General features: G+C 49.6%; 3 protein-coding genes across 12 annotated transcripts in view; 2 read left to right on the top strand and 1 right to left on the bottom strand.

Annotated features, from left to right (window-relative positions):
* Window positions 1-737: 737 nt before the first annotated feature.
* On the top strand, window positions 738-7,634 carry Mbd6 (methyl-CpG binding domain protein 6). 9 transcript variants are annotated; one of them, XM_021241442.2, is made up of 13 exons: window positions 738-861; window positions 1,519-1,582; window positions 1,771-1,907; window positions 2,219-2,321; window positions 2,524-2,686; window positions 2,918-3,970; window positions 4,140-4,801; window positions 5,073-5,226; window positions 5,362-5,531; window positions 5,652-6,068; window positions 6,172-6,224; window positions 6,366-6,507; window positions 6,666-7,634. In XM_021241442.2, the coding sequence occupies exons 3-13, from the start codon at window positions 1,795-1,797 to the stop codon at window positions 6,738-6,740; spliced, it is 3,105 nt and encodes a 1,034-aa protein (XP_021097101.1). In that variant the 5' UTR covers window positions 738-861; window positions 1,519-1,582; window positions 1,771-1,794; the 3' UTR covers window positions 6,741-7,634. The 9 variants fall into 9 exon arrangements, 4 of the variants coding, with proteins under 4 accessions (XP_021097101.1, XP_021097103.1, XP_021097102.1 ...); XR_002388275.2 differs by lacking the exons at window positions 738-861; window positions 1,519-1,582 and having other exon boundaries at window positions 6,666-6,835; window positions 7,102-7,165; window positions 7,420-7,634; XR_002388274.2 differs by lacking the exons at window positions 738-861; window positions 1,519-1,582 and having other exon boundaries at window positions 6,666-7,165; window positions 7,420-7,634.
* A 159-nt stretch (window positions 7,635-7,793) lies between these two features.
* On the bottom strand, window positions 7,794-23,951 carry Dctn2 (dynactin subunit 2). Of its 2 annotated transcripts, XM_087192192.1 has the most exons (15): window positions 23,744-23,919; window positions 22,768-22,836; window positions 14,743-14,872; window positions 12,295-12,391; window positions 12,031-12,092; window positions 11,596-11,694; window positions 11,157-11,317; window positions 10,837-10,984; window positions 10,473-10,538; window positions 10,227-10,265; window positions 9,988-10,065; window positions 9,831-9,902; window positions 9,498-9,600; window positions 9,298-9,389; window positions 7,794-8,249 (listed from the first exon to the last, which is right to left on the bottom strand). In XM_087192192.1, exons 2-15 carry the CDS (start codon window positions 22,818-22,820, stop codon window positions 8,163-8,165), a joined length of 1,287 nt encoding a protein of 428 aa, XP_087048318.1. In that variant the 5' UTR covers window positions 22,821-22,836; window positions 23,744-23,919; the 3' UTR covers window positions 7,794-8,162. The 2 variants fall into 2 exon arrangements, with proteins under 2 accessions (XP_087048318.1, XP_004861276.1); XM_004861219.4 differs by lacking the exon at window positions 14,743-14,872 and having other exon boundaries at window positions 23,744-23,951.
* Window positions 23,952-26,802: 2,851 nt separating this feature from the next.
* Kif5a (kinesin family member 5A) overlaps window positions 26,803-27,855 on the top strand; it is a 35,105-nt gene continuing 34,052 nt past the window's right edge. Inside the window, exon 1 of the mRNA XM_004861208.4 lies at window positions 26,803-27,402. Within this exon, the coding sequence (XP_004861265.1) occupies window positions 27,274-27,402 (129 nt within the window). The 5' untranslated portion in view covers window positions 26,803-27,273. The remainder of the gene's footprint in view (window positions 27,403-27,855) is intronic.

The following is a 27,855-nucleotide window of genomic DNA, read 5'->3' on the forward strand; positions in this document are numbered from 1 at the left end:
CTGGGATTGGCCACCAGTGCCCTGGGAAGAAACACAGATCCTTCCGCGGAGGGCGGGGGGGCTGCGTGGGGTGTTTGTTCTCTTGGGGATTAATGGGGGGTTGTGGGGGAGGGGCGGGCGCGCTCCCGCATGCGCACTGCGGCCCCTCCTGTTGGCTCGCTGCTGTCCGCTGGGCGGGGGCCGGGCCCCGCCCCTCTCCCGTCCGGGCGGCGGTGGCTGCGGCGGTGGCGGCTGCAACGACGGCGGCGGCGGTAGCAGCCTGCGCGGTGCCTTCTGGGAACGGAATCCCCAGGGCTGCCCCTGGCCCCCATGGCGCATGCGCGGGAGGCCGCTCGGTGATCCGCGGCGGCGGCGGCGGTGGCGCTTCCTGCTAGGACCGGCCGGGGCCGTACCGGAGGCTCGGGCTCCACCGACCCTCCTCCCACTCCCTCCCACTCACCCTCTGGGCCGCGACTGCGCAGGGCGGGGCCGGCCGAACCATGGGCCGCGGTGAGTGCGGGGCCCGGCCCCCCCACCTCGCCCCTCCCCCTCCCCTCCCCCTCCCCTCCCCTCCCCTCCCGTCCCCTCCGGTCCCTACCCTCTGCCCCCCTCTGCGTTCTCTCGGCCCCTTTCCCCGGCCCCATCCCCACTCCCCCGCCCTCACCTGCCCCCGCCGTTTCTCTCTCTCACTGCCTGACTTCTGCCTTCCTCACCTCCCTCCCTTCAGTGCTTTGCCCACCCTCTGCCCGCCCTCTCTCCAAGTTCCTTCCTAGTTCATGCGCCTTCCCCTCCTCCCCAAGCAGAGGGAAGCAGTCTGGGTGACAGGGCGCCTTGTTATGAGAGGGAAAGTTTGGAAACCGTCAGTGTGGAGTGGGAGCGATGGTGAGGTTGGGGAGAATACTTGCAGGTTTGAGGGGCGTCCCGCATATCAGAAGAGCATGTCTTGGAGCTAATTGGAAACCAGGGGAATTGGAGGTTCTGAATCTTCTTTGCCTTAGGCTTGGAGAATAAGGAGCTTCTTTGGATCCTGGGAGAGGGGAGTGCTGTGATACTTCACCCAAGCCCCAAATAAACTAGATCAGTGATTGTCTGATGGAGTGGGCAGGGGGGATTTTTGCTGGTATCTAGCAGATAATTGGGCCATTGCCTGGTGACCCATGGGACAGTCTATACTTTTTATATGAACTTTCTCGGGGAGAGGAGGCCAAACGCTCTGGAAAACTTCTCAGTGTCCTGGCATTATGGGAATTTGCCCACACTTCACACACAGAGGTGTCCCTAATAGGACAAAGGGCCTGACCCACCATATGCCTGGAAATTGGGCCAGGGTGCTTTGGTCCCTGGGAGCTGAGACCCTGATCCCCTCTGGTCTTTAGGGTCTGTGCTTTGAATAGATGTTTATGGACTCAGCCAGCAGATCCCTGAAATCATTATAGGCACTTACCTCACATTGTTAGGGGTCTCTTCTTGAGAGTGTCCTGGGCTGTGGCTCCTTTTGATTTGGGTTAATTCCTGAGGATCCTCTCTCCTGTGTTGCAGGTGTGGGCTAAGCTGGCAGCCCAGGCTTTAGACTGGACCTCACGATGTTTGCAGAGATGTTCAGGTAGCCATGGCAGTATGGCAGAGGATTCCTTCTCATTTTCCTAGGTCTCTGAGTGTCATCTTGTCACTCAGAGGCTTCCCCTGAGTTTCCTTGCGTCTCCCCACAACCTTTGCTTTCCTGGAGTCCTCCCTTAGGTACCCAGCCCAGTTTAATCCTCCTAGTGCCCACATGGATGTCTGTGTTATTAGGCACGCGGGAGCTGATTACACACAATGAATGGGGGCAATGAAAGCAGTGGAGCAGACAGAGCTGGAGGCCCTGTGGCCACATCTGTCCCCATCGGCTGGCAGCGCTGTGTACGAGAGGGTGCTGTGCTCTATATCAGGTATCGATCTTCAAAGTTCCCCAAGTTTGATCAACCTGGCTGTCCTTGGCTTGCCTAAGTTTTCTTTTTCCCACCTCTGCTTTCAAAGTTCTGATCTCAGGTACCCTGTTGCTCTTCTTCATTCTTCCTCAGCCTTTTCTTCCCTCCACCGTCTTTGCTCTGTATTTCTGGGCCTTGCATCCATTTTCTCTCTGTCTTGTCACTTCCCTTACCTTTTGCCCTTCCTGGGAAATTCTTTAACTTAAGAAGTGTTGGTTAGGCAGTATCTTCTGATTCACTGTCACCTAATCTCTGGCCCTGTCCTCTCCTAGCCCAAGTGGCACAGAGCTGTCTTCCTTGGAACAAACCCGGAGCTACCTCCTCAGAGATGGGACCTGCAAGTGTGGTCTGGAGTGTCCGCTCAATGTCCCTAAGGTCAGAGTCATGATAGGTGCCAGAGAGTACAGGGATAAGCCCAGAGACAACGCAAATCACTGACTACGTAGCCTTTGACACCCCCAACTATGTTGCAGTTGCTTGAAGGGGGAAGCCCTCAAACCCCTAGACAGAGCTGTCCTCCGGCCCCTGCTCCTGAAACACACCCTCAGGGTCCCTGCCCTTGCCTTCTACCCTACAGGTTTTCAACTTTGACCCTTTGGCCCCGGTGACCCTGGGTGGGGCTGGGGTGGGGCCAGCATCAGAGGAGGACATGACCAAGCTGTGCAACCACCGTCGGAAAGCTGTTGCCATGGCAACTCTGTATCGCAGCATGGAGACCACCTGCTCACATTCTTCTCCTGGTAAGTGTTCTGCCACTTTATAGAAAATTAAAGAAAATCTAAGAGTGGAAGGTGGATGGTGGGAGGAGTTTTAAGAGAAAGAGCAAGAAGAAGGGTGGAGTGGTCTGCAGAGCTCCTTGGTAAGAGGAGGGGATTGGGAGGCTGGGAACTTTCAGGAGATGGGACTGGAGAGAAAAGAAAGTTCTTGAAAGGGAAGCCACAGGTTGACCCTTCATTTCTCATTTATTGCAGGAGAGGGAGCGAGCCCCCAAATGTTCCACACTGTGTCCCCAGGGCCCCCCTCTGCCTGTGCTCCCTGTCGAGTTCCTCCTGCAACTCCACTTAATGGGGGTCTTGGCTCCCTTCCCCAAGAGCCACCATCAGTTCCCCAGGCCTTCCCCTCTCTAGTGGGCCCTGGGGGGCTCTTCCAGCCACCAAGGCTTCCTGACCCCGTCTCCTCTGGGGGCAGCAGCAGCCCCCGTTTCCTCCCGAGGGGCAATGCCCCTTCTCCAGCCCCACCTCCTCCACCTGCTATCAGCCTCAATGCCCCCTCATACAACTGGGGAGCTGCCCTCCGGTCCAGTCTGGTGCCCTCTGACCTAGGCTGTCCTCCAACCCCTCTTGCCTCTTCCTCACCACCCTCAGACCCTCCTATCTTCCACTGTAGCGATGCCTTAACACCCCCTCCCCTACCCCCGAGCAATAATCTCCCTGTCCCCCTTGGCCCCTCTGGTCCCGCCACTCAGCCACCAGTGTCTTCAGCCACTATGCACCTGCCCCTTGTCCTGGGAACCCTGGGAGGGGATCCCACGGTGGAGGGGCCTGGGGCACCCCCCTTTCTTGCTAGCAGCCTACTTTCTGCAGCGGCCAAGGCACAGCATCCCCTGCTACCCCCTCCCAGCACTTTACAGGGCCGAAGGCCCCGTGCCCAGGCACCCTCTGCTTCTCATCCCTCATCGCCCCATCCCTCTCAGCGTCGATCCCGCAGACCTCCAACTGTCTTGCGATTGCTAGAAGGGGGAAGCCCTCAGACCCCTAGACGGAGCCGTCCTCGGGCCCCTGCTCCTGTACCCCAGCACTTTCCTTTTCCAGAACCATCCCAACCGATTCTCCCTTCTGTACTGTCCCTGCTGGGACTTCCCACTCCTGGCCCTTCCCACTCTGATGGAAGCTTTAACCTTTTGGGGTCAGATGCACACCTTCCCCCTCCCCCAACCCTCTCCTCAGGGAGCCCTCCCCAGCCCAGGCACCCTATCCAGCCCTCCCTGCCTGGGACCACCAGTGGCAGCCTCAGCAGTGTGCCAGGTATGTGAGTGTTGTGGAGCCCTTCTTTAGCTTGGGGGAATGGAGGCAGCCAGGGCATTTAGATGAAATTTTAGCACTTTTTGGTGGTTGGGCTGAGGGCAAGGAGTTTGGGTTCTTTGGTGGCTGGGAAAGGGACTCCCTTGAGCTGAATCTTTCTCTTCTTTTACAGGTGCCCCTGCCCCACCAGCTGCCTCCAAAGCCCCCATAGTCCCCAGCCCTGTGCTTCAAAGCCCATCTGAAGGGCTGGGTATGGGGGCGGGCCCAGCCTGCCCTCTGCCTCCCTTGGCTGGTGGGGAGGCTTTCCCTTTCCCTAGCCCTGAGCAGGGCCTGGCACTGAGTGGAGCTGGCTTCCCAGGGGTGCTGGGGGCCCTGCCTCTCCCTCTGAGTCTGGGGCAGCCTCCACCCTCTCCACTGCTCAGCCACAGTTTATTTGGTGTGCTCGCTGGGGGTGGAGGACAGCCTCCCCCTGAGCCCCTGCTACCCCCACCAGGAGGACCTGGCCCTCCCCTAGCCTCAGGCGAGCCTGATGGGCCCTCGCTTTTGGTGGCTTCCTTGCTCCCACCACCTTCCTCAGAGCTTCTGTCACCTCCTTCTGCACCCCCTAGCAACCTCCTTGCCTCTTTTCTGCCCCTTTTGGCCCTGGGCCCCACAGCTGGAGATGGGGAGGGATCTTCAGAGGGAACTGGGGGTCCAAGTGGGGAGCCATTTTCAGGTTTGGGAGACCTGCCCCCTCTACTTTTCCCCCCACTTTCAGCCCCCCCTACCCTCATAGCTTTAAATTCTGCGCTGCTGGCTGCCAGCCTGGATCCCCCCTCGGGGACACCCCCCCAGGTGAGGATAGGGGATGAGTGGATGGGATAGAACAAGAGGTAGAAGCAAACATGGGAACTGGGAATGAAAGCCTTTCAGTGTCATGCCTGGGCTCTTAGGAGTTCTAGGGAGGACTTGCCTTTGGCTGGAATTGGGATAGCTGTGAGAATAGAGTCTATTTAGTAAACATGGCCTGTATCGCTTGAGGCTTCAGTCAGATCCTGTATATGAAAGTACTGTAAGTCTATCAAGTACCTTGCATATGTAAGTGCTGTAACTTGTCTTTCCTTAGCCCTGTGTCCTGAGTGCTCCCCAACCTGGACCACCTACCTCCAGTGTCACCATGGCAACTACTGACCCCGGGGCCTCCCCTCTGGGCAAGGCCCCCTCCAACTCAGGGAGACCCCCCCAACTCCTTAGCCCTCTGCTGAGTGCCAGCCTGCTGGGTGAGTCTGAAAGAGAAGTAGTAAAAAGTGGGGAAGAAAGTCTTGACTGACCACTTGGGTAAGGCCTAGAGAATAGTAGGGTTTGTTCTGCCTAATTGGTTTGCCTGGGGAGAGACCTGTCTCATTTTTCAACAGGTGACCTGTCTTCACTGACCAGCAGCCCTGGAAGCCTCCCCAGCCTGTTGCAGCCTCCTGGCCCCCTTCTCTCTGGCCAGTTGGGGCTGCAGCTCCTCCCTGGGGGGGGAGCTCCTCCACCCCTCTCAGAGGCTTCTAGTCCCCTAGCCTGCCTGCTACAGAGTCTCCAGGTGAGGACAGGGGTGGATATTTGTCAGAAAAATCTTTTTTCTAAAACTGGAAGTTTAAGGATTTCTCAGTTACAGTACAGAAGATTGAATTTGAAACTGATTGAAATCTTATTTTGCCAGCAGATTCCTCCAGAGCAGCCAGAAGCCCCCTGTCTACCCCCAGAGAGTCCTACTTCTACCCTTGAACCAGAGCCTGCCCGGCCTCCCCTCAGTGCCTTAGCCCCACCCCACAGTTCTCCCGACCCCCCAGTCCCTGAGCTGCTCACTGGGAGGGGGTCAGGGAAACGGGGCCGGAGGGGAGGAGGGGGACTTAGGGGCATTAATGGTGAGGCCAGGCCAAGCCGGGGCCGAAAGCCTGGCAGCCGGCGAGAGCCTGGCCGATTGGCCCTCAAGTGGGGAACACGTGGTGGCTTCAATGGACAAATGGAACGGTCCCCAAGGAGGACCCACCACTGGCAGCATAATGGGGAGCTGGCTGAAGGGGGTGCTGAGCCCAAGGACCCACCCCTTCCTGGGCCCCATTCTGAGGACCTTAAGGTGAGTGCAGTGATAGTGGGCTGGGCTTGAAGGCTCTGAGGAAAAGCAGGGGGCTGGTGTCTTTTTCTCACTTTTCCATACACAGAGTCTTATCTTTTCTCAGGTGCCCCTGGGGATAGTCAGAAAGTCTCGTCGTGGCCGCAGGAGAAAATACAAGTGAGTGTTAGGCTCACCCCTTAACTGGCCTTTGCCTGCTTCTTGGGGTTATACAAGTGTCCAAATAGTGGCTTGGCTTTCAAAAAGGGCAGATTATTTGAATATGAATAAAGATATTATGCCTTTACTATCCAAATGTAGAAAGTTTCCCACCCAACCTTCTGAAATTCACCTGGTGCTTGGGGAGCTGTTCCTGATCATCTGTGCCCCTTATTGCAGCCCTACCAGAAACAGCAATAGCTCCCGCCAGGATGTTACCTTGGAACCCAGCCCTACAACCCGAGTAAGAGTGAATGTGTTTGTGTGGGTGTGGGTGGGTGGGTGAAATGAGTTAGGGGTATATAAGGGATGAGAAAGGAAGAGAGGCTTAGAGGGAGTCAAGAAAAAAGCTTTCCTGATACCTAGCTGATTGATTACTCTTTCAACTTTCCCTCTGTATAGGCGGCTGTCCCTCTGCCTCCCCGGGCCCGCCCTGGCCGTCCTGCCAAAAACAAGAGGAGGAAACTGGCCCCATAGCAGCCATACCTGGAGCTGGATCTGACCCTAACTGGGGAGAGCTGAGTGCTGAGCCTTGGGAGCCCCTGCAAGCCACTTGCACCTGTGGACAGTGGGTGGGGGTACTACTCCCCACTCAGAGCACAAATGCAACCCCTTCCCCTACAATCCCATCCTGAGCCATTGCAGTGGGTAGGGAAGCTCACCCCCTCCCCCCAAAGCCATGTCACTGAAAAGGCCTGGGGGGGGGTGGTATATGGCCCTCTCCCCACCAGGCGCTAAGGGGAACACCCCCTTCCCCAGGTCTTTTATTTGTTTAAGTTATTTTTGCACAAATGACTCTTTTATATTTAATTCGACTTCATTGCCTCCCTTCTTAAAGCCAGCAGGCTCAGTTTACAAACCTGTGAGCTACTGTTGGCTGCTGCCCTCCTTCCCAGTGAAAGGTACAAAGCAATAAGCATCATGCATCTTCCCCCACCCTAACATCCCTCTGCCTCTGGCTCAGGTTGCTCAAAGCACAGGTCCCCTCTTACCCCTGTCCCCAGGTTTGAAACACATAGCCTCATTTCAGAGTGTAGCCAGGTTCCCTCTACTGTCCTCTGGAATACAAAAAGGGGATAAGGGGGCAAATAGAGCCCTCTGGGCCTCTCCTCCCATACACACTACACTGCCCCTTCTCCCCCATCAAAATGCTCAGAGACGTTGTGGTGATGCGACTGAGGATTATGCAACGTGGTCCAACCGGAGCGGCCAGCATGACCAGCTGTCCAGGGGCTGCCTCCTGCCTTTTCTTTTGTAAAGACAAGACCCTTGGGAGTTCTAATTCTGTTTTGTACTTGCCCTTTGGGGCCTCCACTGCTTTTCTATGGGAGACACTCTTAATTTAACAGATGAGAATATTTTGAAACTCTGGCTCTGGCTCTGTACTCATTTTTTATTTAGTTCTTTGGTAAGAACAGGTTACAACTGAAATCCATTTCTTGTAGTGGAGTGGCTTAGACTGCCTATTATGTTCTGAATGTTTGTCTGTCTTAGTACTGCTTTTTCCCAGGAAACACAGCAGAGGCCACACAGAGTACAACAGCATTTAATGGTCAGAAACAGTTGTACAGTATTATAGTCAGCCACAGAAGCTGTGTTGGAGGACAAGGACCCAATCCTCCCCTATACCAGGCAAAGCAGTATTGGACATGAACTGGCATATGACTAAGTCCATGTCCTTATCCCCACGGCCTGAGGGGAGACCACATCTAATATGCCCCAACTACCACTCTGTTCATTAGGGGAGGGGTGTAAACCCCACATGCAAGACGAACCCTTGCCCCCAGTGTCAAATAGGATGGAGCTGGGAAAGTTACAATGAAGGGGAAACCCTGTATAAGCTGTTAAGAGAGTTCGGAGAGGCAGGGGTTATCCCTGTTCTCCACCTCCTAAAGGTGCTCACTTTCCCAGCTTCTTCATCCGCTCATCAATGCTGGCGAAGTTCCCCTCAACCGCAGCCAGGTTTTCACGCATGGTTGTCTGTACCTACAAAGAGGGTAGAGAGGTGTAATGTCAGGCTGACGTGCTTACCTGCATGAAAAACATCCAGAAGATAGAAGAGAAAAAAATAAATGGAAACACAATATGGGCCAGGGGAAGGGGTGTTTATAGCAGCATTTTTTCAAACTACCATTGGAGTACCATGAGCCTATCTTGGTGTTTGCAGGACTCCTAAAAATTCCCATTCTAGGGGTGAGGATGTAGCTTAGCAGCACAGTGCCTGCCTGGCAAGTGCAAGCTCCTGAGTTCGATCCCTGGTAGTGGAAAAAAAAATTCCCATCTTAGCCAGGTGTGGTGGTGCACACCTGTAATCCCAGTACTTCAGGAGCTGAGGTAAGATACCAAGTTCTAGCCCAGCACTCACCATTTAAACAAACCCTGTCTCAACAAAAGGGCTGGAGATATAGCTCAGTTTTAAGGCCATGGGTTCAATTCCCACTACTACTTAAAAAAAAAAAAAGTCTGTTATATGTAATGAGAACCAAATAAGCCTGCGTAGCTCAGAGTACAAGTGTGTGTCACTGTGCCCAGCTGTAACAAGTACTTTGTTTTCCTTTATTCCTGTGGTCCTGTGATCTCCTCACTTTAGTACTCTAGCACTGTGTATAGTGCCTCCAAGGAAAATTGAGTAATGCCAGGCATTACTAAAGGTATGAATGAAGAAGGTGAGGGTCATGGTCTAGGGTCAGAGGAAGTGGTAGGACCCTGGCCAGGACCCTAAAGCCAGAGTTGGGACTATACAGAAAAAGAGTGGATATTAAAATAAACATACACTAACACCTAATGATTCACCTGTATTAGTGCATTTAACCCACATAACTGAGGGAAGTGCAATTTACCAGTTGGAAAGATGGATCCATAAGTTGTCAAAGGTCCCACACAGTTGAAAAACAGTATGGACATTTAAACCAAGCCCCTGCCACAACACTGGGCCACAAAATGGACTAAGGTAAAACCCTAAGTGATAAAGCTGGAGAAATTAGTCCGTATGTGTTGGCAAAAAGTGAGAGCAGATCAAAACAGGAGTACACACCTGGGTCAAAAGGATGGCATTGTCCTTGAGGGAACTGGCAATCATCTGCTGGGTGGTATCTAAGTGTGTCAACAGCTGGCCAAACTGCATGGCTACAAAAGAAGAAAGAAAGGTATGGTTGAAACTAGAATCCAAGACAAGAAGGAGAGGACTAAAGTGGCCTTTTCAATTCTTGGCATGCCTGGCAGCTGTCCTCCCACCTTGCTCATGCAGCTGCTTGATGGTAACAAGTCTCTGCACCAGCTCAGGAAGGGTGGAGGCTATGGGGCTCCAGCGCTGTATGGTTTCATATAGTTGGTGCACCTAGAAGGACATGACAGGGCCCAGAGCAGATGGCTGAGGTGGCTGTGAAGAACTCACTAACCACCATTTCACTAGGCTGGAGAGAGGATCAAGGGGAGAGGGAAACACTGTCCTGACTTTCTCAGATGATAGGAGCTTCTAGAGACAGGACCTGAAGATCCAGTGTGTTCCCACTTGGAGAACCCGAGGCAGCAAAAGGGGTATGAAAATGGGGAAGGTATGTTCCTGACCTTGCTCTGTGTATCTGCATCCTCCACAGAGGCTTTATGCTTGGCAATCTCATTCACCTTTCCCAGGACACTCTGAAAGCACAGATTTTAAAGCTGACAGTGAGGGAACCCAGGGTATCTCAAGCTACCCAGAATGCATTTGCACCCCTCTAAATACCTGTAGCCGAGCCTCCACTTGGTCCAAAACTGCAAGGTCCAGGGTGCTCACCTTTGCCTGTAGCAGCTCTACAGTCTCCTGGAGGGAGGGGGGATCAAAGGGAAATCAATCAGACTAAGAACAGGCCTTCCATATTCCATGAGAGTTAGTTCATATGTAGCTACAGACTCAGAAGTGAGTCTTGGAGCAAGTCCCATCCCAGTCTCCCCTCTGTACCCTAACACTCCTTCCACACTCACCATCAGACAGGCTCCCTGCAGACCTGCAGAAAGGGGATTCTGGAGGAAAAGGCAGGGAAGAAAGAAACCAGTGAACCCCACAGCCATCTTATTACCACCTTTCCCCACCCTTCATCCTTCTAGCTGGCAGATCCTGGTCACCAAAGCCCTCTGCTGACTTCTCCCAGGCTTATCTGGAATGCCGTGGACCTTAGGGCTCAAGGTGCCAGATTTGAGGCTCAGACTAAGTAAAAGAGAGCACCTGACCTGAGCATCCTGATCACAGCGGACAGTTGCCTCCAGCTGTGTTAGCCGCTTCTCAAGTTCTGCAACCTAGGGGCAGAAAGGAAGTAAGATTTGCTGTCATGCTGTTCTTGCTACAGTAGGAAAAATAAGATCATGCTTTGTCTGCTTGTCACTCCCACCCCTTCCCTAAGGGACTCCTTTCCCTAACACATCCCTAGCCCAAATCTTCAACTCCTGAAAGTACACAGATAAGGGAAACAAGGAGAATGAGACATCAAGAGAAAGCTTTCCTAGCACCCTCTCCCCAGGTCTGATCCTTCAGAGGCAGAAAAACGCTAGGGCCACATCTCCTCTGGCTCTTCAACCATATATATTACAAACATACTTTGGCAGCTTGAGAGAATTTGTCCTGTTCAGGCCGAGAATGTAGTTCATAAGTGACAAGGTTGCTATCTGGGGGGTTTCCACTGGTGGTCTTTCCCCCTGAACTCCCCTTGCTGTTCTTTGTTGTTTCCAGCTGCAGCAGTAGGCGCCTGGTCAGGAAACCAAGGATGAAGGATGAGGGCCAGTCACTTACTCTTGCCTCACAGTCAACATTAAAGAATAGCTAGGCCATTTTTCCCCTTAATATTCCCTATCAGTAGCTGACTGAGTTCTTCCAGAACCCCAATCAGCAATGATTTTCCAACAAAGTAGGACACCCACTTAGCCAGAGCTCCGTCAGGGTCAGTGAGGTTGATCGCGGCACCCGGACCTAGGAGCTTCTCCAGGTGGGAAGCAACCAGCTGCTGTTTCAGGGCTGCCAGCTGCTTAGCCAGCACCACAGGGGTTAGCTTCTCCTCAATGGCTGACTCCTTCACTGCTGTCTGGTATGAAAAAGAGGCAGACCATTTGGGGTGGTAGGAATGAATCAAGACAACCAAAAAGATCAATAGCTGTAAGGATAGCTGTGGCTGGAAGTCAGTTGTTAGCACAGTAGACCGCCTACTTAATAACTCCGAATGTAGATGGATGTATATCTCCAAACCCTGGAAACTTCAGTCTCCTTATCTAAGGAGTTTAGGGAATCTCCCTTCCTGCTGGGAGGTCCTGCTCTGCTATGTAAGCCACACAGCAGAGGTAGGGAGAAGGAATGTATAGTTACCTTGATTTTCTCGACTTCAGTTGTCAGCTCTTGGACCTCATGCAGTAGTCGCTGGTACTTTTGCTGAGGTGTCTCCTTCACTCCCAGGCCCTCTCCAAGCTAGAGAGCAAGCACAGAGGATGATGTTACACCTCCCATTACAGAGAGCCCCGAGAATTTGTCCAAACCCTGGGCCTAAGTCATAAGGTATCATATTCAACACCTAAATCCTTAACACCCTGTTACAAAAGAAATGGAGTTAGCTAGAGGCCTGGAGACTTCCCAGAACAATTGGGGGTGGCAGTGGTGGGCAAACATCACCAAATGCATCCTGCTGGCTTCCTCAGGAACCTGACTAGAGAAACTCAGAACCTGACATTACTCCCTTGATTTCCCTGCTAAATGTCTGCTAGACAGGATCATCACACCATTCCCATCAACACACACAAAACAAACCATCTCATATTCTCCAGATTCGTATCCTGTCCTCTTGGTTTTTCCAATGCGATCTGAGAAATCTGCCAAGAAAAGAAGATGGAACTGAGGGGGCTTGATCTAGGACTAGGGTCGTCATATTCTCAGGTGACTATGAGGGCTTCACCAGAGATTTCCATGAGCGACCCTTTCCCCAGAACAAAAGTCATTGAAATCTGAGGACAGGAAACCACTCCTCATGCTTGTCCTCCAGGCTCCCCCTACCCAACTTCAGGTCAGGCTCACCAAGTCCCTTTGTCCCCACTCTCTTGTCCTTGAACTTGTCATAGGCAGCATTGGGATTGACAATGATGTGCTCCACACTTGTGCTCGTCAGCTCCTCCTGCAGGAATAGGTGGTTCAGACAGAAAAGGAGACTCATTCCCACCCTAGAACTTCACATAGCCCACAAAATCACAAACCACTGAGAGACTGAGCCTGACTTTTCCAAGGGGAAAGGAGGGTGGCTTCATTACAAGCTGTCGACCCAGGCTCAGTCTAGGAAACAGAAGCTTCCTGGTAAATTTGGAGCCTCAGTTGTATAAATATTAACACTCTGATTCAGCTGGGAACAGAGGCAGCAAAGCTCCCCACCCACTCTGTACATACCACCCCCCTAAACACCCTTCCCAGTTATCTGGCACACAACATGCACTCAAGGCAAAAAATCAACCTGACCTCTTTAACCTCCCCCTCCCGAAAGTAAATCTTGCCAAATGAGCAAGTCCATTTTAAAGCCGACCTCCCATCCTTGTGCTGGAGGAAAGAGGAAGGAAGGCAGACAGGCCAATATCTCTGAGTATGAATATTAAATCTGCTGAAGGTAAGATACCAGCACTTAGACACAAAAGGAAGATTGGCAGAGGGCCTGATTAGAAGTCTAGTTTCTCGGCTGCTGTGTGAGGTCAGACAATTCAGAGGATAGGAAGAAGAGGCAGGAGCTTATTGGCTTACGTTTAAAGGAACCTCTTAGAGGAAACAATCATAAACAAAAGCTGCTTGCCAGAACACCTTGGGCAAGGGTCAGATGTAAGCCCTGAAATGGAGATAGTGCAGCACCTCTTTACAGAGAAGCCATGGAACCTACTCTTTTTCCCTCACACCTCCGCACTGTCCCAAGGGCTGAAGCTGTACCATAAGCAGGGGACACAGCAGAGGTTCTCTCCTTACTAAGCATCAAGTTGTTCAGATTCCAGTAACTACACCAAGAGTGGGCACTCCTGACTCACATCTCTCCTCCATATCAGAAGCCCAACAGCCTCCCGCTAGAGTAATGAAGGCAGGGGGAGGGAGAACTCAGGAGTTCTTTATTGTTGGGGTAACATGTCCACCTTCCATAGGAGGAAGGCAAAATGAATCTTCTTTCCTTCACTTAGAAAATCAGTTCTCAATACTGGCTATATTTTAGAATTAGTCAGAAAAAAAAATTTTTTTTTAAATGGCCTGGGACCACTTCTTAGATGCTGATTTTAATTGTTTCAGGGTAAGGCCAGACACCCAAGCCATTCTTATCTGCAGCCAGGAACTTCTACCTGTGTGTGGGTACATGGGAAGTGGGCTGGGGAAGTGGAACGGCGAGCAGCAGACAGAGGCAGGCTCTGTCCCTCACCTCTCTGCTCTATTAGAGAATCGTGTGGGTGGCAGCTTTAAAGATAAGGGGGGAGAAAAGACTTATCAATTTTGGTCTTGCCTCTTCTTTAGGGAATTGCTAGACAGAGGGCAGAAGCCATAGAGCAAGGGGAAAAAGAAGGGCCCAATGTCCCACTCACAAGTGCCAGGGGTAAGAGACATCTGAGTCCCAAATGAGTCTCTTTTTAACCTTCACTGAAATGGTATAGCCAGAGCACCCACTTGCCAAATTGCTGTGTGGTCTCTGGTCTCGAGAAACAGTTTGTCTGAGAAGGATGCAGGCTCAGGAGCAATAACTTTCTCTGAAGTTTACACTTAAGAATATATGCCATTTCTCCTTGTGAAAGCCCCAGGCAAAGGCCAATAATGCAGAAATCCTTTAAAAAAGTTTTTTAAGATGGCTGGGCATATTGGCATTTGCCTATAATACCAGGACTTGGAAGGCTGAGGCAAGATGATCATTTCGAGTTTGAGGCCAGCCTAGGTTAGACAGTGAGTTCAAGGCCAGCCTGAACTATATAGTGAGTCCCTTTCTCAAAAAAAAAAAAATTTTTTTTTAAACAAAAAGTCCTCTTAAAAAGATAATTTTTTAAAAAGAAGATGGCTGGGCGTGGTGGTGTACACCTGTAATTCCAGCACTCTGGGAGGCTGAGGCAGGAGAATGGCAGGTTTGAGCCCAGTCTGAGTAATTTAATGAGTCCCTGTCTGAAAAAATAAAAAGGAAGAATGCAGAATGGGCCTATAGCTTAGTGGCAGAGGACATGCCTGGGATGCTCAAGGCCCTGGGTTCAATCCCCAGCACCACACACACACAAATACAATGGGAGGCATAATCTGAAGACCAAAGAAACTATCATAGCCACCATTTGTTAAGCCCTTATTATCGGTGAATGATATGCAGATAAGAACCTACTTTTTATTTATGCTCCTAAATAATAGGGAAGGGAAGCAGGGAAATGGGCAGTGGAAAGGGGACAACACAGAGAAGGTGAGGCTCAGAGTTCTAGACAGTCACAGGAAGAGACAGCACTTTAATCCCACTGTTCCCTGCTGTACGAGCATGACCTGGCCAGGAAGGCTGCCCGACGCTGGCATTCTCAGATCTCTCTGGGATCCCTCTGCAGCCCAGGGGGACTCAGGTGGGCAGCACACGCTAGTCCTCCAGCAGCACCTATTCTGCCAAGGTGTCAAAGATCTGGAGCACGGGATAGGACAGTGTCACTGTAGTGACTTGTGAGATAGGAAAAGGATATCCAGTGGGTATTGGACTGACTGGAGGGAGGAAAGACTTAGTGGAGACAAGAGGACAGAGAAACAACTGCCCATCACAGCACACCCCATTACAAAGCAGATGAAAGGTCAGGCTTCTTACCAGCTCCTTGTGGTTTCCCCAGAGGTGAGAAAATCAAAAGAGTTAAAAGGAAAGGGAGTGGGGGAATGGGAATGAGGGAGGGGGAAAAAAAAAGACAAAATTGTTATTAGCAAATTATCACATGCACTACATGACAGTCTTCAAACACACTGTACCACAGGGCCCCAGGGGCGCCTAGCAAAATTAGGGTGCCAAAAATTAGCTAGGGGTCTTCATATACCCTAAGAGAAAGAAGACCATGAGACCCTTTCCTCTCTGGTGGTGAAGATGTCATGAAGCTTTGCCATTAACAGCATCAATTTAGAATCATCTGAGAATGAGGAGTTAGATGTTACAAGCTGGTAGCATGAAATAGGAAAGTGCAGGAAGAGAAGGTGGTGGTGGGGAGCTGTAGAAATGGCAGAATATGAAGCCAAGGATATGGAGATTCTGGGGACATGTAGCTGACGGAGGGCTCATAATTCTCAAGGGGGGTTTCCCTCACTAGTTCATGGTCCAAGTCTTCCTGTTTCCTGGCTCCTCTAGTGAAAAACTGTACACTTAGACATCAGAATAAAGTGATAATGAGGGTGGGTCCTCTTGGTTGTCTGACAAGACTTTAGGCAGAACAAAAATATGTCAGCTACCCAGAGAGAGTTTAAAGGAATAGGAAGTACCTAATTACAGTCCCATTCTTATTTTCTGTTGCCAGAGGAGAGGCAAGGCAAATCCTGTCCCTCACAAATCCTATCTGGTATGTTTGCATCTATTATGAGTGGTGGGTAACTTGTTCTGCAGCTGAGTGGTGCATAACAATTCCACTATGATTTATTAGCAAAAAGAGCCCAGTGGGCACCAAGAATCACAGATACCAGCCTATGTATAGAACATATTTCTCAAACCCTGTCCCCAAGTTTTACACAAGCTACAGCATGGACAAGGGGGAAGAGTGAGAACATTTTAAGAAGCCCTTATTTTAGTACAAGCCATATAGATAAGGTCTAACTTCTAGACAAGACTGGCTTAGAACTGCTAGAAGGGGAAATCTAGCAGTATGCCCTGGCTTCCAGGGGCTCTGGTGAGGGGCAGATGAAAATGTGGGGGACTAAGGATGGTTATGTACATATGAAAACCTGTAGTGGGAGAAAGACAAGTGATTCCTATCCCCAGATATCAGTAAGATACACCTGACCCTCAACTCTCCATTCCCTGACCAGTGCCAGGGTCCAGTGGAGCCAAGACTCCTGTTTTATTACAGGATAGAGGCAGCTCCAGGTCCTATGGTCCGGGCTGAGTGTCTCTGCACAGAGTGGGCATAAACACTCACAGGTGCACACAAGCAAACCTATGAGGGAAAAACCCAAACTTACTAAAACCAACACGGGAGAGACTCAAGGAGAGGGAGAGGGGATGACAGGCCATAAACTTAAGATGGGCAGAATGGGGGGGGACAGTACAGTCAAAGAAAAGTCGTATATTAGTTTCAAATAGTATATACCACCTCCAGGTCTGTCTTATGGATAGGTTGAGGAATGGTGAGTGTTGGGGGAATAATCCCATTACCATTACTAGTAAATCTAGTAAAACATAGCCACCTTGACTAGAAAATTCCAAGTGCCCTGACCCAGGATATCAGTTTACTTGGTATAAGATTCCCAGTCCCTTTCACTAATAGACTGTTAGGACTGTTTGGCTAAGTGGCTGTGCCTAAGGGGCAAGAACTGCGGTTCTAAATCAGACAAAGGAGGTGGCCATTGCTGCTCTCTTGAGCCTGTTCAGGCTCTCAGCCAACATTGCAGCCAGGAGGGTTTCAGAACCATGATGACAAGAAAGATGGAGAGAGCTACAGAATAAAACTGTCCACGATGGACCAACGTAATGCTAACCATCCATCCATTTCTAAAGGAGGGGTACAGAAACAGAAAGGCTCACAAAAGCACAAATAACCCAAATTATTATCCTAAAATTGCATATAAACCCTCCTTCCCATCCCATTTACTTTTCTCTAAAGGCTTAGCATAGAATATTAAAATGAGGGGTGTTCCCCTAGGGATAATCCACATATAGCTGCCATCTTCCTTGTTTTCCACCTTGTCTAGAATGGCTCAAAGTCATTCCATAAAAATCTGTTAATCCCATTTAGTGTCAAAAGGAAAAAAGAAACTCCCTTCCAACTCTAGGCCTTAAATACCTCTCATGTTTAAAAGCATTCACAACCTCCATGTTTTTATCCGATCCTCCACGGGACAGTTTTATTCTATAGCCCTCACAAGGGGAAGAGACAACAATTTGCGGATCATAGTTTTTTAAAACCTTAATTAATGAGCTTTAAACATAAGGCCAGCAGGCCCCTCAGTGACCCAGCTAGGGATGCACTGTAATTTAAATGATTAGCTACAACAATTGCACAGTGGCAGAGCATTGCATGCGAGATGGCAGGTAGAAAAAAAAAAAAAACATGCAGAAAAGAAGCATTGAATGGTCTTACTTGTGCAAACTAGTGTCCAGGCAGGGTGGTGAGGAGGGAGGATGGGGGAAGCATTAGGAAAAACTCAGGTAAGTTCAAGTGCGCCAAAAGTCAACAAACACAATCAAGCACATTCTGATATTCTAAGCTCAGACTAAGCTGGAGCTCCACAAGACTAAGGCCAAGTAATTTTTCTCCCTTTTACATGTTACTGGGAGTAGTGGTGTCATAGAGGGAAAAACTTCTAGTTTCTAGTTTCTAGGGAGGCTTTCTGAATTTATAACCCTTGCTCCAGCAATTCAAAAACCATAAGCAGAATTCCTCACTGACCCAAGGGAGGCTGTGAGTCTGAAAAAGGGTATTCCATTTGGGAACTAGCTTCCCTAACAAAATATTTTAAGAAAAGTTTCAATCCAGACAAAGTAGTGCTTGCCCATGAAGCCAGGAAACTGCAAGTTCAAGGCCAGCTTGGGAAACTGAGCAAAACTATGTCCAAAATAAAACTTTTAAAAAGGGCTGGGAGAAGCCAGGCATGGTGGCACATGCCTGTAATCCCAGCACTTGGGAGGCTGAGGCAGGAGGATCGCCATGAGTTCATGAGGCCAGCCTGGGCTACACAGTGAGTTCAAGGCCAAGCAGAACTGCATAAGACCTTTTCTCAAAAAAGGGGAGGGGAGCCAAGGATTTAGCTCAGTGGCACTGCCACCTGCCTCGCAAGTATAAGGTCCTGAGTTCGATCCCCGGTATCAAAAAAAAGGGGGAAGGAGGGCTGGAAGTGGGGTGCGGTGATGCATGTCTTTAATCCCAGCACTCTAGGAGTCTGAGGCAGGAGGATAGCCAGGTTGAACCCAGTCTGGGCAACTTAGCAAGACTGTCTCAGAGTAAAAGACAAAAAACAAAAAAGGGTTTGGGATGTAGTTCAGTGTGAAGACCCTGGATTTAATCCCCAACAATGTGCAAAAATTTTTTTAAAAAAGAAAAAAGAAGAGGGCCAGGGATTTAGCTCAGTGGTCCCACCACCCGCCTCACAAGCACAAGGGTCCTGAGTTCGATCCCCGGTATCAAAAAAGAAGTCTCCAAATAAGCCCTAATCAATCCATGAGTATCTAAAATGCACAGAGATCTATTTAGATTGAGGAGGAAAGGGCCAACTGTTCAGTTTTATCTTAGACAATTTTACTTCTTTTTTTTTTTTATGGTACCAGTGATCGAACTCGGGTCTTTGCGCTTGGGAGGCAGGCAGCGGATCTTCTTACTGAACTTGTTTTAATGGGATTTTAGGGAAAAAAAAATCAGGATTATCTATAGCAAAACTGAAATCTTCCACTACTTTCTTGTCCCATCCTCCTCACAATGGGATTCATAAGATTTCTGTTTAAGTTAAACTACCAATTAAGATCTTTAAGGGACAATAGAGGACACTATTTCCTTCAGTAGTCCAATTTCTTCCACAGTGGAGAAACCAGAGGAAGTTAAAGGACAGTGAGGGCCAACACTACTTAATATCCCTTTAAGAAAAATATGGAGACCTTTGAGAAGGTTCCACAAATGTGTTATGTACATGTACCAATTCCCCACAATGAATGTAAACATTATGTACTGCAAATATGTACTAACAAAAATTTTTAAATTAAAAAATTTTTTAGAAAAAGTTACACAAAAAGTTGGCCAAGGTGGCCAAGTTGGCACATGCCATATTCTCAGGTACTCAGGAGGCTAAGGCAGGTGGACTGCAAGTTTGAGGCCAGCCTAGGCAACTTAATGAGACTCTGTCTCCAAATTTAACAAGGGCTAGGCATGGTGGTGCACATTTATAATCCTCATACTCTGAAGGCTGAAACAGGGGGATTGATTATGAGTTCAAGGCCTGCCTGGGCTACACAGTGAGACTCTTTCAAATAAATAAATAAATAAATAGAAAATTTAAAAGTCAGTGGTACAGTGCATGCCTAGCATGTATGAGGCATAGGTTCAATCCATAAAACCATTTTAAAAAAGACAGAGAGAGCCAGGCATGGTGGTACATGCCTGGAATCCTAACACTAGGGAGGCTGAGGCAGGAGGACTGATGTGAGTTCAAGGCTAGCCTGAACTGCATAGTGTGACCATGTCTCAAAAAACAAAACAAAACAAAAAAAGAGAGAGAGAGAGAGAAGTTGGTCACACTGATTACCTTCAGCAAAGGGGACCTGAGTGGTGTTAAGCAGGGGTGGGAGACTTCACTACACAGTCTTAAATTTTGGTTCTCTGTGCATATATTACTTATTTTTAAAACTAATAAAATTAAAGTTGAAAATAATTTGGAGACTAAGGCACAGAATGTGGTTGTCAGGCGCTAAGAAGGTGACTGAAAATCTCATGGTTCATCCACAAGAGTGGTGATGTGCACTGTCACCTGTGCTAGGTCTTGGGCAGGTAGGTGAGAAGCGGACAGGCTGCTAGTGAGAATCCAGACCTCATGGACACAATGTTTCTGGATTAGCTAAGCATACGGCTCATTGCTCCTCAAGCTGCATGTTTACATCAGTATTAAGAGTAGCAGCAGGGCCAGGAATTTAGCTCAGTGGTCTGACGCCTGCCTCGAAAACACAAGGACCCAAGTTCGATACCTGGTACCAAAAAAATAAATAAATAAAAAGAACAACAGCAGAATCATTACTCAGCTGATTTCCCGAAAGCTGCCTAAGGCCCATAAGGACATGTAGGGGGCCAGAGACATCAGCTGATATCAAGAAACACTTCAGCCCTCAGGGCTCCTAAAGCAGCTGAAGGTCTCTCTATCCTACCCTCTCCTCCCTAATGATGAAGTCATTTACCTGAGCCTAGCTGATGGAGGCAATTTAATTCCTTGACCAGCATCCCTGGTAACATGCCTCAGGAAGTGAACTCTCACGGTGTCCTCTCCCCATCAGTCTCTACCCAGCTGCTTCTAAAATTGGCTGTTCAGGTTCAGTGGGGAGAAAACAGCCAAACAGAAATACACATTCAGGTCTTCCATTTTTAGAATGGGCACCATCTTTTTATTAAGAGCTATCCCAGTACTTTCAACAGAAAAATTACAACTTTTATCGTTGTTTGGAAACGAAATTGCTGTGATACTATCCATTCAAATTACAGCCAGGGACAAAGGGACAGAGTTCTATTCATTATTTCACCATAAAGGCTTGATATTTTATAAACAGAGGCCTAGGCCAGAGATGAGATGTCTCTGAACTGTAGTAGTACAGGGAACTCCTCAGCATATTCACTCCTACCCTGTCAGGACAGAGGCAACTTTCTCCCAAGATACCTCTTGGAGTGACAGGTGTACACTCAGATACTTGGGCAATGACATCATTTGCATTATCTCCAGATACTCAAGCCTAGGAGACAGACTGACATGCCAGCAAGTACAGAAGCCACAAGGAACACATCACTGAGAAGAGGTACAGGGAAGGTGTTTCCCACAAGGTAGGAAGCACTTCCACATAGGGGAATAAAATAAAGAATAAGTGAGTACGCCAAGCCATACATTATAAGCCAGCAACCAGCATTCCCCAAAACTAACCAGCCCACAGACACGGCCACAGGACTTACAGACACACATACTGGGGTTGTTCCTGTGACTCTGGGTCACACCTTCAGTGAGATCTCACAGAATCAATGTGACCCCAGCCCAGCTCTCTATGCAAATAACAGAACCTAAAACACAACCTATGAGACATGCTGATAGATCTTTATCCTCAGAGCACTTATACACAGTTTTCACTATGGTAATTTCCATTCAATTTTGTTTTTTTTCATCCTTATGTTTCCTGTACATATACCCATCTTAGCATTCCCCAATGTTTCCTATTTGTATCCTAACCCCTCATTAGTCTGGGACTCCTTGAGGGCAGGGACTTTTCTTCCTCTGGGTTGCACAAAAGTCAACACAGAATGAACACATTCAATCAATAATGCTAAGTGATTCCATTATGGTTAAAATGTGTCCACGGCTAATTCTTTCCTCTTGAGTTCTTGAAAGTTTTGCCGTGACCTCTCCTCTGATGATATGAAAGATTTTAAAATTTTGCTCTGACCAGAACCCTTATCTTTCTAAAATCTCCAAATTATTTTCTAACTCCTTTGTTTTTTGAGACAGGGTCTTGCTATATAGTTCAGGCTGGCCTTGAACTCACTACGTAGCCTCAAACTTGCTGCAGTCCTCCTGCCTCAGACTCCCAAGTGCTGGGATTACAGGCGTGCACCACCACACCCAGCATCATTTTCTAACTGCTTACCTTACAGACACTGGATATTCATGTAAAGGAGTATTTCTGTACACTTCAAAGTCTAGTTCTTGGTAAGATACTAATAAACTCGTACTGAGTGAAACAGTTTATAAAATAAAAGGCATGGCCAGGGATTTAGCTCAGTGGGGCTGGGCCTGCCTCACAAGCACAAGGTCCTGAGTTTGAGGGCTGGTACCAAAAAAAAAACAAAAATAAAAAATAAAAGGCCTACTTCCTAACCCCAAGCAGATTATAAATGATTTACTGTTTTCTTTTTTTTTGTGGGACAGGGTCTCACTATGTAGTTCAGGCTGGCCTTGAACTCACGATGATCCTCCTGCCTCAGACTTTCAAGTGCTGGAGTGATTCATTGCTATAGATCGGAACCAGTAGCCTAAGTCACTAGTCCCAAATGTAATTGTTTTGAGATATTTCAATATTCTTTTTTTTTTTTTGGTACTAGGGATTGAACTCTGGACCTTGTGTTTTTGAGGCAGGCAGTGGAACCACTGAGCTAAATCCCTGGCCCAGTATTTCAATAGTCTTTAAGAGGCCATAGCTGGGCATGGTGGCACATTCCCAGCTATTTGGAAAGTTGAGGCAGAAGGATAACAAGTTTAAGGTTAGCTTCGGCAACTTAGTGAGGCCCTGTCTTAAAATGAAAAAATAAAAGGGCTGAGATATATAGTTGGGTGGTAGAGCTAGGTGGCATGGTTTCCTAGGATGCAAAAAAACCCTGGTTTCAATCCTCAATACCAGAAAAAAATTTAAAAATAAAAGGCCCAAGAGTCAGGGCTTTACAAACACATCTTGTTAGCTGTAATTCCACTGACTTGACACTTCTTGGTATTGCTCATGGGTGGCTGCAAGCCCAGGAAGGCCTAAAGCCCTGCAACCTACATACCACCCTGGCTGGGGTTGGCATACCCGCTTACTACTGTGGCTCCCTGGAGAAGAGAAAGGACCTATCTGGGGGAGAGAGGTCAGAGCCCAGAGGAATCCTAAGGAAGCAGTCTTACCGCATCAAACTCCGCTTGATCATCCTCAGGCAGGTCGCTGGTTTCATAAACATCTGGCTCGTTTCTTGCCTGCAGGCAGAAGCAGTGACCACCCAAACTTACTACCTACCATCCACCGACACCCCTTACCCCTCCATTTGAACAGGCTAATGGAGAAGGGAGGCCATGCCGGAATTCTGTCCTGTCTTCTCCACCTGCCCTAGGAACAGCATACTAGTTTCCATGTCTCAGTGGGGGTAGAGATGTCAGCAGGCACAACTGGGACCAGATGGTAAACAGTACGATAACAAAGATGTTACCCTCAACATGGAGGAGGCCAGGTCCTTGGTAATCATTTGGTCCAAAGTAGGTGAAGGCTATCCTCAAATTAGGTCCTGTATACCACTCCCCTGGCACAAGGGTCGAAAGTGACTCAGGACCTTATCTCCCAAAGTCCTGTGCCCCAACCCCCAGCCCCCAACCCCAGAATGCAGGCCAGGCAGCACAAAAGGGTACATGACAGCTTGTGCATTTGGGGAGAAGGGTCGGACACAGGTTCCCCAAAGCACAGAATTCCTTACGGGGCACAAGAAGGTTCTGCCACAGTAATCTCCCTTGGCAGTATGAAGGCCATCACTAAGTGGCCTGGCGAGTATGTCTGGGACAGAGATTCCCGGCCTTATGGGGAGATTTGGGGCGGCACGAGCAGTGTTGACAGGATGGCAGAGAATCTCGGGCACAAGTGTAAGCATCCGAAGATTTCTGGGCCAGGAACCGGCGACAACCGGAAAGGGGGCCTGGAGCTCCGCCCGATGGCCCGGCCCAATTGGGTCAGAGGAGTCCGGAAGGTGTTGTGGCCGGTCTGAAAGCGAGCGGCGCGAGCCCGTGGGGCGGAGGAAGGGCTGCAGGCGGGAAGGGTCGTGGGCTGGTATCTGTTAGGGGGTCTTCGGGAGGTCGGGGGCGCGGTCTTGAGGAGCCGGACTGGCCTTGTACTCACAATGCCGGGAAGATCGGCGTATTTAGGGTCCGCCATGGCGGCGGCGAGGCAGGGCTGAGGGACCAGCCCTCGGTGGAACTGGGGCCGGTGAGCGAGTAAGGGAGAGGCCGGGTCCGGGTCCCTGGCTAAGGCGGCGGCAAAGGGAGCGGCAGAGCAGGAAATCTCGCGATAGCAGTAACTCAGCGGAAGGGTAAAGCATAAGTCGCGAGAACAGCAGCTACCACACCCCTAGAGAGGCTGGGATTGGCGAGAGGGAGGCCTGAGAGTGAGGTAATGGCGAGGGGACGCCGCCTAGGATTCTGGGATGTGTAGTCATGGTCCAGGACCAACAATAACGCACTTTGGAGAGCTATTTCATACAACTTTCTTTCACTTTTACATCAAGTCTCTGAAAGAACTTTTATGCTTTCTTTTTCTAGACTCTCAAAATTAAACGACTAGAAATCACTCAGCTAGTCGTGTTGTGATATAGTCAGGGTTTCAAAAACTATAACATTTACGCGGGGTGCTGTGGTGCACGCCTATAATCCCAGGGGAAGGAAGATTGCCATGAGTTCGAGCCAGCCTGGCCTACATAATGAGTTCAAGGCCAGCCTGAATTACAGAGTGAGACACTGTCTCAAAACACACACACACACACACACACACACACACACACACACACACACACACACACACGGCGGGGGGGGGGGAACAGTAACATTTAGTAAACAGTGTAGGTTAGCGATGGAAAAGTTAAACGGTTTTCTCAAGTTAGGCTGTCAGATAAAATACGAAATACTTTGTTATATCTGAATTTCAGTTAATGAATAGAGCATTGATTCCTATTTTTGTTTTTAGTATGCCTCATACCATATTTGGGACATACACATAAAAGTATTGTTTATCTGAAATTAAAATTTCACTGAGTATCCTGGTTTTTGCTTCTCAAATCTAGCAATCCTGTCTTCAGTTCATAAATGGGTAAATGGTGACTCCAAATCTGAAAACTCTCTGTGTTCTGAATTAATTCACTAATAGACTTTTGAATTTCATAGGTCAATAAAATTAAAACAACAAATCTAGGCTGGGTGTGGTTGTGCATGCCTTAATCCTGGCACTCAGCATGCTGAGGCAGGATGATCCAGAGTTTAAGGGCAGCATGGGCTATTGTAGTGAGTTCAAGGCCAGCCTAGACTACATAGCAAGACCCTTTCACAAAAAACAAAAACTTTTTTTTTTGGTATCGGAGATTGAACTTAGGACCTTGCACTTGGGAGGCAGGCGCCGGAACCACTGAGCTAAATCCCTGGCCCTAACAAAAACTTTTAAAAAGGATAGACATAGTATAGTTACCTTTTTATTTTGTAAGTACATTACCAATAGAATGCCTACTGGATACTATTGACATTATTACTCAGTACAAAACTAAAAGGATACATTCAAGAATAAATAAGGCCAGGGATTTAGCTCAGTAGCACCACGCCTGCCTTGCAAGTGCAAGGTCCTGAGTTTGAGCCCTGGTACCAAATAATAATAATGATAATAAATGACAGTTCTTTGAAACTTAACAAATTAAGAAGCTGGTGTTGTGGTGCACACCTGTATTCTCAGCACTCTGGGAAACTGAGGTAAGAGGATACCAAGTTCAAGCTCAGCCTGGGCAACTGAGTGAGATTCTGTATGGAAATGAAAATAAATTTTTAAAAAGGGCTGGGAATGTAGCTCAATGTGGAGACCTGGATTCAATCTCCAATATGGGGGTCTGTGGGGGGTGGTGTCCTTATGAAAAACTCACCATGTTCCCTTGAGAGTGGGTGCATACCCACTTAACTCGTCTCTGACTAGTGACCCTCTGTGGACTAGCATTTTACAACTTTGTAACTAAGGGTTCCACCTTGGAGCCCCTGGGGCCCAAGGTTGGGATGTTTCCCGAGCTTGCAGGATGCTGCAACCCTTAGAAATAGTGCCAAACCAAGTGACTAGAGAGTTCCTGAGTTTGGAACTCATTGTCATTTTCTCTCCTGCCTCCTCCCCAAGCCTCTACCTCTTTCTCCACAGTCTTACTGCCTCCACAGTCTTACTGCCATCCAATTCCTTTTACTGGACCCCTTTCCTTCAGTTCCCTTAAGATTCAAGGTGAGTTAGAGGTGTAGGCCCATCTTGGAAAACGCCCTCAGCTGAGTTCTGTTTGGTTAGGTCTTGTCTGGCCAGGCCATCAGCCTCTCACCCTTGTCCCATACTTTAGACACTGACCAATTTCTGAGCAGAACCTCCATTCCCTCCTCCCTTCTTCTATCACGGTGCCCTTCCCCTTGGCCTAGTCCAACCCTCTGCTGGCCAGCAGAAGACTGTGATGTGGAGAAAAATCAATTTGGCCAGCTTCTGGATGATTCTGCCTAGGGGCTGCAGCAGGATTCTGACCTAAGTGCAGAAAGGACAGACTCTCTGGGCTTTGCCCCCACCCTCACCCAGGGAAGGGGAGAAGCAGTAAAAAACAGGCTGGTTGTTGTGTTGGGACCCTGTCTAACAGTAACTGGGAAATACACAGGGGTGCCTAAGCTTGCCTAAAGCCAAATCCGTGTGAGGTTCTCTTAGAGCCCCACTGGCTGTACCCGCCCCCATCATCCCTCCTGCTCACCTTCACCCTAGTTCCTACCTAAGAGGAAAAAAAATTTTGTTCTGTTTTTAAATTCTGATAGTCCAGAATGGGAGTTTGTCTTCCCTCCAACGAGGGTCCTGATGTGTATGTTGGGAAGCGAGTAGAGTGCACTTTTGGATCTAGACTCCTCCCTGACCATGGGACCTGGCCGCTCCCCTCTGTCAGAGTTCCAGCAACTGCCCTTGAAGGATGAGAGTTGGGGAGTCTGGCTTCTGTGGGCAAGTGGGGTGGGCTGTAGGAGGGAGAATGAGCTCCCAAATCGGAGAATGGATTGTGATGGGGTAGGAATGCTCTGGAATAAAGGGAACGGAACCCCTATTGACCCTCTTTCCTTAGCAGGCACCTCTTGGTGATTCAAGTTCAGGACTCCCTCAGTCCCTCACCCCTTCCAGGAGGTGGAGTTGAGGGAGGGGCAAACAGGTCGTGGCTGTGGGGTAGGATGCGGTGAGTGAGTCGGGTGGAGAAGACTCCAGGGCGAGGGTACCTCCGAGCGTTAGAAGCCCGGGCAGGAAGCGCGGAGAGAGGGCAGTCTTCACCCTGTGTTGGTGGTCGTCTCGCCCGTCGCACCCTGCGAGGCAAGCCCCGCCCCCGCCCCACCGCCCCGCCCCACCGCCCCGCCCAGGCCCGCAGAGCGGCTGCAGCGCGAGGGCGGAGAGGCAGAGCGCCGAGCGAGGACCAGACGCCCAGGTCGACCGCATCTCTGTGCCGCAGCAGGCTGAAAGCGCGCCCCGGCCTTGCTCCCCCTGCCTTCGTGTGGGCCTCCCGGCTGCTTTCGGCCCCAGAGACCGAGCACCTGTCTTCCGCCCCAGCCTTAGCCGAGCGCCCCCTCCTCCGGAGCACACCACCCTTGCAGCCTGATAAGTGCCCCAGCCCTACGTCGGCGACCACCATGGCGGAGACCAACAACGAATGCAGCATCAAGGTGCTCTGCCGATTTCGGCCTCTGAACCAGGCCGAGATCCTGCGGGGGGACAAGTTCATCCCCATTTTCCAAGGAGATGACAGCGTCGTTATTGGGGTGAGTGCCGCTCCGGGAGGGAATTTGAGGAAGGGGAGGGAGGCGGAATCTTCTGGACCGCAGAGGCTCAATCTACGCCTGTCACTTTGAGTCCCCATTTTCCAACCTCTTCGCCGCAGTCCCTCCTCTCCGCTGCATCTGGATGGCTGGGTGTGGCTTTACCAGGCCTGCGGCCAAGTCTCTGCAGAGTGGGAGGGGGCTCCTTCCCTACCTTCTGGAGACTCAAATCCCCTTTGCTACTTTCTGCAGCGTCCCCACCCCTTAGAGCCAGTCCCTTTTTTTTCTGATGTTTTCTCTCTTCCCTAGATAAAGGGCATCTTCCCTTTGTTATTGGCTCAGATCCAACCCCCACCCAACTCCCAGGAAGGGAGGAAGAATATGGTGGATGGGCTAGATTGAAGTTGAGCTGTCCCAGGTCCGGTGAAGATCTAATGGGAGTGGGGCCTAGGACCA

This window comes from Heterocephalus glaber, unplaced genomic scaffold (assembly GCF_053883595.1).
Source record: "Heterocephalus glaber isolate CG9 unplaced genomic scaffold, H.glaber_assembly_v1.0 deba00001569, whole genome shotgun sequence".
Classification (NCBI taxonomy): domain Eukaryota; kingdom Metazoa; phylum Chordata; class Mammalia; order Rodentia; family Bathyergidae; genus Heterocephalus; species Heterocephalus glaber.